Source organism: Myotis davidii, unplaced genomic scaffold (assembly GCF_000327345.1).
Source record: "Myotis davidii unplaced genomic scaffold, ASM32734v1 scaffold332, whole genome shotgun sequence".
NCBI classification, from domain to species: Eukaryota; Metazoa; Chordata; class Mammalia; order Chiroptera; family Vespertilionidae; genus Myotis; species Myotis davidii.
This window is the reverse complement of record NW_006285779.1, coordinates 1,811,933-1,820,864: the sequence shown is the minus strand read 5'-3', so window position 1 is coordinate 1,820,864 and position 8,932 is coordinate 1,811,933. Positions and strand designations below refer to the sequence as shown.

Below are 8,932 nucleotides of genomic sequence, written 5' to 3'. Positions count from 1 at the left end.
CTCTCTTCATTGATTTTTTTCTCTCTCTCTCCCTCTCCCTTTCTCTCTGAAATCAATAAAAATATATTAAAAGAGAGAGAGAGAGAGAGAGAGAGAGAGAGAGGCAGAAAGGAGAGAGAGCTGGAGACAGAGAGACAGGGACATGGAGAGAGATAGAGACAGAGATGGAGACAGATACTCATGGTCACTCTTGGCAACAAAGAAGAGATAATGGAGATTAGACAGAGCATGAGAGATAGAGATAGAGATAGAGATAGAGATAGAGATAGAGATAGAGATAGAGATAGAGATAGAGATAGAGAGATAGAGACAAATACTAGACAGAGAGACAGCGACAGAGAAAAGGGGGAAGCAGGCATGTGCAGACCCAGTGCTCCTGGCAGGAGGCAGGAGGGGTCAGAAGGGAACGCTGATGGCTTGAGATGGGTAGGAGGCAGGAGGAGCCCATCACAGGGATCTGAGCTCTTTGTGTGCAGAGTCGCTGCCAGGGCCACCTCCCTGACAGGGACAGGGAGGGGATGCAGGCTGGTTTCCAGTGGCCAAGCGCTAGCACCCTCCCAGCTCAGCGCACTGCCACCCGCCAGGCGCAGAGCCCGCCAGGCCGCAGCTCACCCAGCACTGGTGGTGAACACAGGGGCTCTTCATGCCGACAGAGACCGGCATTCTGGGGGCAGAGGCCGCGTGGGCCCGAGGGCCTCAGACAAAGGGGCCTTTTGGTGGAACCGCTGCAGACATCTTTATTAATAGGGAGCCTCGAGGGGAGTGCATTGAGAGCTCGTCCTGATTTCAGGCTGACAAGAGGCTCTCGGCTCAGAGCAGCTTCCATCAGAGCAGCCGCCAAGCCCATCTCTGGCCAAAATCATTTGGCAGGAGAGCCGGTGCTGAGCAGTCAGTCCTGGAGGCCTGGGCGGGGGACGGCTGCCAGAGCCGAGGAACCCCCACACCCAGCCGTCCTGCGAGGAGCAGGTAGGGCCAATATATGGGAACTTCTGGGGCACCACCCCCCGGCTCAGGCCTGAAGCTCTGCCATTGAACATTCGAGATGCAGGCCAGGGGGTAGTGAAGTTGGGGCCCCAGGACCAGGCAGACATGGGTTTGAGGCCCGGCTGTGCCATTCACCAGGATGCTGTGTGATGCGGAATACATTACTATTTGCCCTCTCTGAGCTCAGTGCAATGGGTTTGGTATGGCCGCTACCTGTTCGAAGGTTAAGTGAGATCATAAATGTGAGGAGCCTAGCACAGTGCCTGGCATCAAGCAAATGCTCAGTAAATGTCAGCTATTGCACTATGGTCTTCGTTGCCATTATTCTGTAGGTGAAAGCAATGATGCATACTAGAAAGAACACTGGATGGGGAGTCCAGAGACCTCAATTTTAGCTTCAATTCTGCCTTTCTATACTTGCTGCATGACCTTGGGCAGCTCGCCTCACCTCTCCGGTTGTCATTTCTTTTAGGATAAAACAGACTAGCTCTGGAATTTCAAACTATATCTCATGGAACACCGGTCTGATGAGATAACATCAGTTCTGTGGGTACATGTGAAAGGATGTTTTGTAGATCCCCATCTTGGTCTTGGAAATCACCATGTTCATTATCATAGCAAAGGCTCTGAGAAGTCCTGCAGGAAAGAAACCTGTAGAGCTTTGTTAGGCCAGCATTTATTAATCGTAATGACATCCTGGGACTGCCTCATTTAATCATCACATTAAATCCGAGATAGGTATGGACACGATTCCAATTCCACATTAGGATAAACTAAAGCACAGAGAGGTTAAGCACTTTCCCAAGGCCACAGAGCTAGTAAGCACCAAGACTTTAAATGGGGCCGTCTAGTCCAGAGCCTACACTCTGTCTGATCTAATTCTCTCTACCGCCTCCACCATTACCCACAGGTCTCTGACTGTAGAGCTGGTTTTCCAAAAGATTCCTACTGACAGCCCAGGGAGCACAGCTGGGGCAAATCCAGACCAGAGACATTCTGAAGTTTCTTCCAGCTCTAACAGCCAGCGGCTCCAGGACTGTAAATAGCACCACTATCAGTGACTTCAGTGTCAGGTCTATCAATCAATCTCACTGAGCCTTTCGAACAGAGCTTTGCCTCCGGTGAGGTTGGAGGGTCGGAAGGCCCCCTAGGAGGGAGAAGGGCTGGAATGACCTCAGAGCCCTCAACATCCAGGGAGGGGCCACTGTCCCCTGGGGCTGCTTAGAGCATGCAGGATGTCAGCTGAGCTAACATCAGTCCCCATCCAACCTTGGCATCCTGTGGTCCAGGGGCTGGGCGAGCTGGCTGACAGCAGATCTGGAGAAACAGGGTGAGGGGAGGGGCTGAGGGCAGTGGGCACCTAGGCACTAAAGAGCCATCCAGCTGTGCCCATCAGCCAGTTCTTCCAGGGCCTCCCTCCCCCAGACCTCACCTGCCCTGAAGTCTCCAGCTCCTGGCCCCTGAGACCATTTCCTGGGAGCCAGTGGCATGGGCCACCACTTGGAGCATGTCACCATTTCGGATGGTGTAGATTCAGATAAGGGAGAGGGTGGCCGCATTGCACGTCTCTGAGACCTCCTTCCAGGTACGTGGGCCCGAGCTTGGTCTTTGCAAGCGGAGCAGCGTGGGAGGGGGCCCTAGCCAGGCTGTGTTCAGACGCTCTGCTCCGAAATGAACCCCCTCCATGAAGCCCACCGCGCTGGGTAACGCTTGTCTCAGGACAAAAAGCAAAGTTCTACATTTAGCAAAACAAGGTGTGTGCCCTGCTCTTTCCTTGGGATCAGACATTTTCCCCTTTTTATCAGCTTCATTTTGGTTTCTAATCAATGGACATCTCTAGGTAAAAGCCCAGTGACCCTGGGTGGGGTGTGGGGGCGTGTCATGGGGGTTGGCATTCTGCCCTTTTGGCCCTACTCTTGCCCCCATCCCCACTCCTGGGGCTCCTCTCTCTATCCTGCCCCAACTGTTCCTTCTACATCACCTTCGAGGAAGCTGGGAGCTCACAGTATTTCTGCAAATCAGAGTATCTCAAACACAGGAGTTCTCTTTTTAAAGGACTTAGGCAGCAAATCCTTTTGAAACGGAAATAGTGTCTAATTTGCGGCTGCAGTTTAAGCCATTTCACAAGGGGTCCTAGTACACCGGGCCTTGGGGACACGTCACCCTCTTCCGAGGTTTCCTGTGCTGGTATGTGATCTTCGCGTCTTGTCATCAGATACTGGCTGGACGCCCACGTGGGCCAGGCTTCTTGCTGGTGAGCGAAGACACAAGGAAACAGAGGGGGCCTTCCAGGAGCGCCTGGCCTGGAGAAGATGGACACACAGATGCTACCTTGCTACTGGGAATAGTGTGTGATGTGGAGGCATGCACAGGGCTTTCTGGGGAATGAAGGAGAAGGGGTCAGCTTTCCCTGGGCAGTCGGGAGGCTTCTGGGAGGGACCCTGTGGAAGCTGAACACTTCCCCAGGCGAGGGGCTAGCACAGGCCCAGGGGCAGAGGCCTCAAGGGGTCTGGCTAGTGGGGAACAGCCAAACTTCCAACAGACTGGACGGTGGAGTTCGGGAGGAGAGAGGTGGAAGCACTGCACAGAGGTCCTGGCTGAGCCACTCAACGGTTCTTATGGGCAATGGGCTCCTCTGACGGCCTTTAAGGAGGAAGGGACAGGCTGGAAACTCCTTTGCCCGGGGCTGTCTGGACCAGAGCAGACGGAGAGATTCTACCAACTAGGTTCCCCTACGGACGCAGACCACGGGGGAAGCATGGACCAATCAGTCTTGCCTCTCCGCCTCAGTCTCCGCCATGAGCAATGAAGTTACTCTCCCATCTAGGACTGAGCATGCAAGGAGCTTTGGTGCCTCTTAAAGGATTCTTTTGGTTGCAACATGAACTTTTCTCTCTCTTTTTTTTAAATTTGTTTTTATTGATTTCAGGGAGGAAAGGAGAAAAAGAGAGATAGAAACATCAATGACGAGAGAATCATTGATCGCTGCCTCCTGCACATCCCACACTGGGGACTGAGCCCGCAACCCGGGCATGTGCCCTGACGGGGTATGGAACCGTGACCTAGTTCATAGGTCGACGCTCCACCACTGAGCCATGCAGACTGGGTTTTTCTCTTTATTAATGAGAACCAATGATGGGCCATGGTGGAACATTCCCACGGTGGGAGGGAGAACACCCGGGACTAAGAACCACCACAAGTCATAGCCTCTGCTTTCAAATCTGGGAAATGGGGATAAAAATGAATGAGTCCGTGAGATTCAGAGGGTCTTGTTGGTCTTGGAGTCCCTCCCTTGGTCTAACTACAGCCAGCTCCTCAGCCCTCCCACAAAGAAAGCCATCGATCCTGAAGGCAAGCCTATCGCTGACAGCGGAATAGAAGCAAGCTCCGCTTTTTAGACAGCAAAAATGTTTGCCACACCCACCAGGAAACAGAGACGTGTACAAATGTCATTAACATGGCAAAGGGGGAGCTGATCATCTCAAACACTCACCCCTCCACTCCCCAACCCCTGAGATATTTATATCATCCCCTAGACAAATACTGCAACCATGTCTGTCACCGGCAGGAACGGGGTAAATGGAGTCACTTATAAAATTGTTAGTCCGAGCCCCTAAAGTATAGCTCAAGCTTATTAGTAAGATGAAAGTTTTCAACTTGTTGAGGCCACGGACCCATTAAATATTAACCACATAACCATGTTGCCTATTAAATTAATTTATGGAGTCAAAGCAATGCCTTTGGAAGCCCTCTTGATAGACACCTGGCCCTCAAGTGCCACATAAAACAATTACTGGCTGGCGCTCGCTAGATTTTCCGTGACGCTCATCCAATCTGCTCCGTATATGTTTGAAATTAACAGAGATGTGGGCTGTGAAATCCCCATTAGGCAGGGGGACTGCCTGAAGTCTGGGGAGGTCCACTGCATGGTCAGACTTTCCACATCTGAGTCCTGGCAGAGGAGTTGGCAGCTCTGTGCACAGCGCCAGCTTCACAATTTGGGGTGCGTTTGAATCCCCAGCAAATCCTGGGCTTGGAGTGCACGTTGTCTAGCAGGTCCAGGAAGAAGGTGTTGGCCAGCCAAGCAGAGCTGCATATGCAGGGTGCTGCAAACACACCCTCCCCACCCCGCCGCCCCCGAAATTCTAAGCAGTGTGTCCAAGGACAGGCACAGACAAGGGAAGGGCCGGCCATAGAGTGGACTACACATGGCATTGACAGTGGACTTTGCTGTGGGGAGCAGTGACGTTGAGTGAAGTGTTGGGTCCTGAGTGGCCATAGATTGGGCCATCGGGTGGCAGAGCTATGAAATGCAACCCTGGGTGGCAGTAGCCACGGATGGCTACTGCCTTATTCCTGATGACCAGCCCAAGGTCATTCTAAGGTCCCAGACAATCAGACCACAGATCCCAGCTTCCTAATTCAGCAGAATTAAAGGTCACTTCTGCACTGCCCTGCCCCCCACCATTCTCAGAGTAAATTACGGCCTGTGAGATGTCTGGCTGCTTGGTGAACCCATGACATTGCCCCTCATGGCCTGGCTCTGGGCCAGCCGTTCTTGTCTGAGCTAATCAGGTTAGGAGGCTCCTCCTCTTGCAGACCCCACTTAAATGGCTCCCTCAACCACTAGCAGCACTCCTGGGACCCCAGAGTTCCCCTGGCTCTCATCCTGATTCAGAAGTCCTGTCCAAAGCCTGACCCCAGGGGATGAGCTGTTAGGGGTCTCCCCCTCCAGATGATCTAGGAGGGGGCATTTCCACCGAGCCCAGCCGCAGATGCCCGGGCTCCACCACCGAGGCTGCCACGAGCCGTGAATCCCAGCTGGAAGATGCGTCCCCCTGCCCTCTGCCCTCTCCTCCATTAGCTTTGCCCGTTTATTTAACTTCTTGGGAAGGAATGAAGAGAAATAAAAGCTCAGGCTGCAGCCATCAATTAACTGGAAATGGCAAATGCCCTTTAGAGAGAAAAAGGAATTCAGGCATACCTTGTTTTATTGTGCTTCGCTTTCTCACACTGCATAGATGTTGCCTTTTTTATAAATTGAAGGGAAGACCCTCCACCAGCAAAAAAGATGATGACACTTGCTTTATTGCGGTGGTCTGGAACCGAACCGCAGCCTCTCCTAGGTCGGCTGAATTGGTCTGAGGAAAGGGAGCTTCTGGTTTAAGGGAATAATTCATCATCAGGGCATCCTTTCAGGTTAAGGAAGAAAATGTGGCCGGTATGACCTGCACAGTCACGGAAGTCAGACTCAGCTTAACGCAGAGTCTGTGGGAGAGCTTGTCGGCCCTGTCGATTTAGCAACATGATTCTTATTTGAGCATTTTATTCCCAAACAGTGGTTGAGAAATATCAAACATTAGCACAAAAAGGAATCTTTAATCAAAGAGACTCATTGATCAACTGCCTCCAGCGTGCCCCAAACTGGGGATCAAACTCACAACCTGGGCATGTACCCTGACCGGGAATCGATCTATGATTTCCTGGTTCATAGGACCACTGAGCCACACTGGCCGGCAAAAAGGAATCTTACGGTCACAACTCTGTGTAGGGACAGAGTATTTCAGAATAACAAGCACTGAGATATACCTTCCCTCACTCCACCCCTTTCATGAATCCTATGAAAGAGTTGTTTCTACCCCCCTTTTCTCAGAGAGGCAAAGTAACTCTCCCGAAGTCACAGAGCTAGGAGGTGGGCCCTGGGGTCTGACCCCAGCTCTAGTACTTGCACTCACAACAAAACATCATCCCACTTGCCTCTCAGATTCCACAGTAGGTTTAGTTTAAGAAATTCCATCTCCCTGAAAGCCAGCGGTACCCAGCGGTAAGATTCAACTTTCTGCCATGGAATAATAACAAAAAGGTAGCATCTACTGGATGCTTCCTCTGTACCAGACACTATGTGCTGTGGCTCAAATGTGTCAGTTCATTTCCTCCCCAGAACTACCTTCTGCAGAGGCACTGTTCTCCCTAAGGTACAGGTTTGGAAAACGAGGCTCCTGGGAGTTAGGTAACTTGCCCAAGTTCTCGAAGCTAGTGAGGAGTTCAACCCACCCAGAGACCTCTCACTCTCCCTATAGGGGCCTAGGCTCTAATCCAAGCAGAAAGGCAACAGGTTCTGCATCTCGACATCGCTGCCACGCTCCCATCCATGCTCTGGCATGGGCTCTCCTAGTGCAGGTGCGTACACATGCTGTGTGTGTGTGTGTGTGTGTGTGTGTGTGTGTGTGTGTGCGCACACACATTTGCTCCTATGAAGATGTGTCCATGAACTCTGTAACTACCAAGACTTCTGTGATTAAGCAAATATACGTTTCGAATGCTCTTAAACCCAGAGCCGATTCCAACAACGTCCCAACAGGAACTCAAAGCAGCAGTTCTACGTCCAGCAGAAGGTCACGTACAGAATCCCTTCCGCAGGAAGCCCTTCGCTGAGCTCCCAAGCCCGTGGAAGTGATCTAAAATGGCGTTTTGTAAACACTGACGTGTCCCGAAAGGAGTAGAGGCTCAGCTGTGAGCCTGAGGCCCTCAGAGGGCGGCCCAGTCATGGGGTGGCCCCTCCCCAAGGGATACCCATACCCACCCCTCTGGCCAGGAAGCACCAGGCCTCAGGATGTATCTGCTAAACCACAGCAGAGGGTTCCGAACAGACAGACTTCCTTCACAGATGGACAGAAGGGGCGGCCCCCCAGCCCCCAGACGGCCTTACCCGGCAGTACTCGTCGATGGGCTTCAGCCTCCTCACAGCGACGTCCCGGATGTGGCTTCTCCGGAAGAGGATTTTGCCTGGAAGAGAAATGCTCGTGAGCCAGGTGATTCCAGGTAAAACTGCCACAGGGACCTGGGACCTTCCCCTCTCGGTCCCCTCTCCCTTGGCTTCTCAGCATCTTAGCTGGCCACCACCTCTGCTTGTTGTCAAGGCAACAAGGGAACAGTCACCTCTTTCAGGGGGCAGGAGGCACCCAAGGCTGAGAGCCCAGGACCTCTCGGGCAGGCGAGGAGCCCTGGAGGCTGCCATCTGGTCCAGGTCACCGTGTCTGGGTCTAATGGCAGGATCAATGCCCAGACGTGGGCACAGCTCCCAAGTGACCTCGCAAATAAATACAAAGGATGGCCCCACCCAACGCTGTGTTTTGTTTTCAGGCCCATCCCTACTTGAGAAATCGGCATTAGTTCCTGCCAGCCGGGCAGGAATTCCTATTCTTAGTTTAAGTGGGTGGCTATTTCCAGGGCGGGCACAGGCCAATGCCGAGGGGGCCTGACGGTTCCCCAACTTCTCTGACACACAACCTCCAGCCGTCCGGACCACTGCATGGCTGTGCTGATATACCCTTTTACAGGCATGGGCAAGGCTCACAGGAAATGCCAACCCCTCCAACCTTCCCAGCAGGCTCCTCTGAACTAGCAGAATGCAATGATAACAAATAGGTCAACGCACAGTCCTTCACAATAATTAAATTGGGAATATGAACTCTTTAGCCTGACATTCAAGGCCCAAAGACAATCGCAGCTGACATTTCTATGCCCAAAGACCACCAATGTCTAGGGCCAATGCCCCCTCTTTGGAGGCCTTCCCTGATTGGCCAAGCTGGGAGTAATCTCCATCTTTCCAGGGCATCCACGCACATCGCCCATTCCTCAGGCATTCGTGCATCCTGCTGTGGTTACAGCTACTGTGAGTCTCCTTCCACCTGGAAGTACTCTAGCCTGTCTGTCTCACCTGAGTTGGGACACTGTGAAGTGCTCATGGCATAGCTACTAGGTGTACCGGTTAAGAATGCTGATTTCTTTCAATAGATGGGGTTACACATATGTTGGTATATATGCGATTTGATATGTATGCTATTTTGTTGTATTGACAATAAGCTTCAAAACTTCATATATCAAATTTTCTGAAGGTGTTCACATCATAGATATTTTTACGCTTAAAAATGTCGATTTTGTGACA

The 8,932-nt window shown here is 52.0% G+C and overlaps 1 protein-coding gene across 1 annotated transcript in view; it reads right to left on the bottom strand.

Moving 5' to 3' along the window:
* SH3PXD2A (SH3 and PX domains 2A) overlaps positions 1–8,932 on the bottom strand; it is a gene marked incomplete at its 3' end in the record, with an annotated part of 169,961 nt that overhangs the window by 101,156 nt on the left and 59,873 nt on the right. The window contains exon 4 of the mRNA XM_015559269.1: positions 7,694–7,770. Coding sequence (XP_015414755.1) covers positions 7,694–7,770 — 77 coding nt within the window. The remainder of the gene's footprint in view (positions 1–7,693; positions 7,771–8,932) is intronic.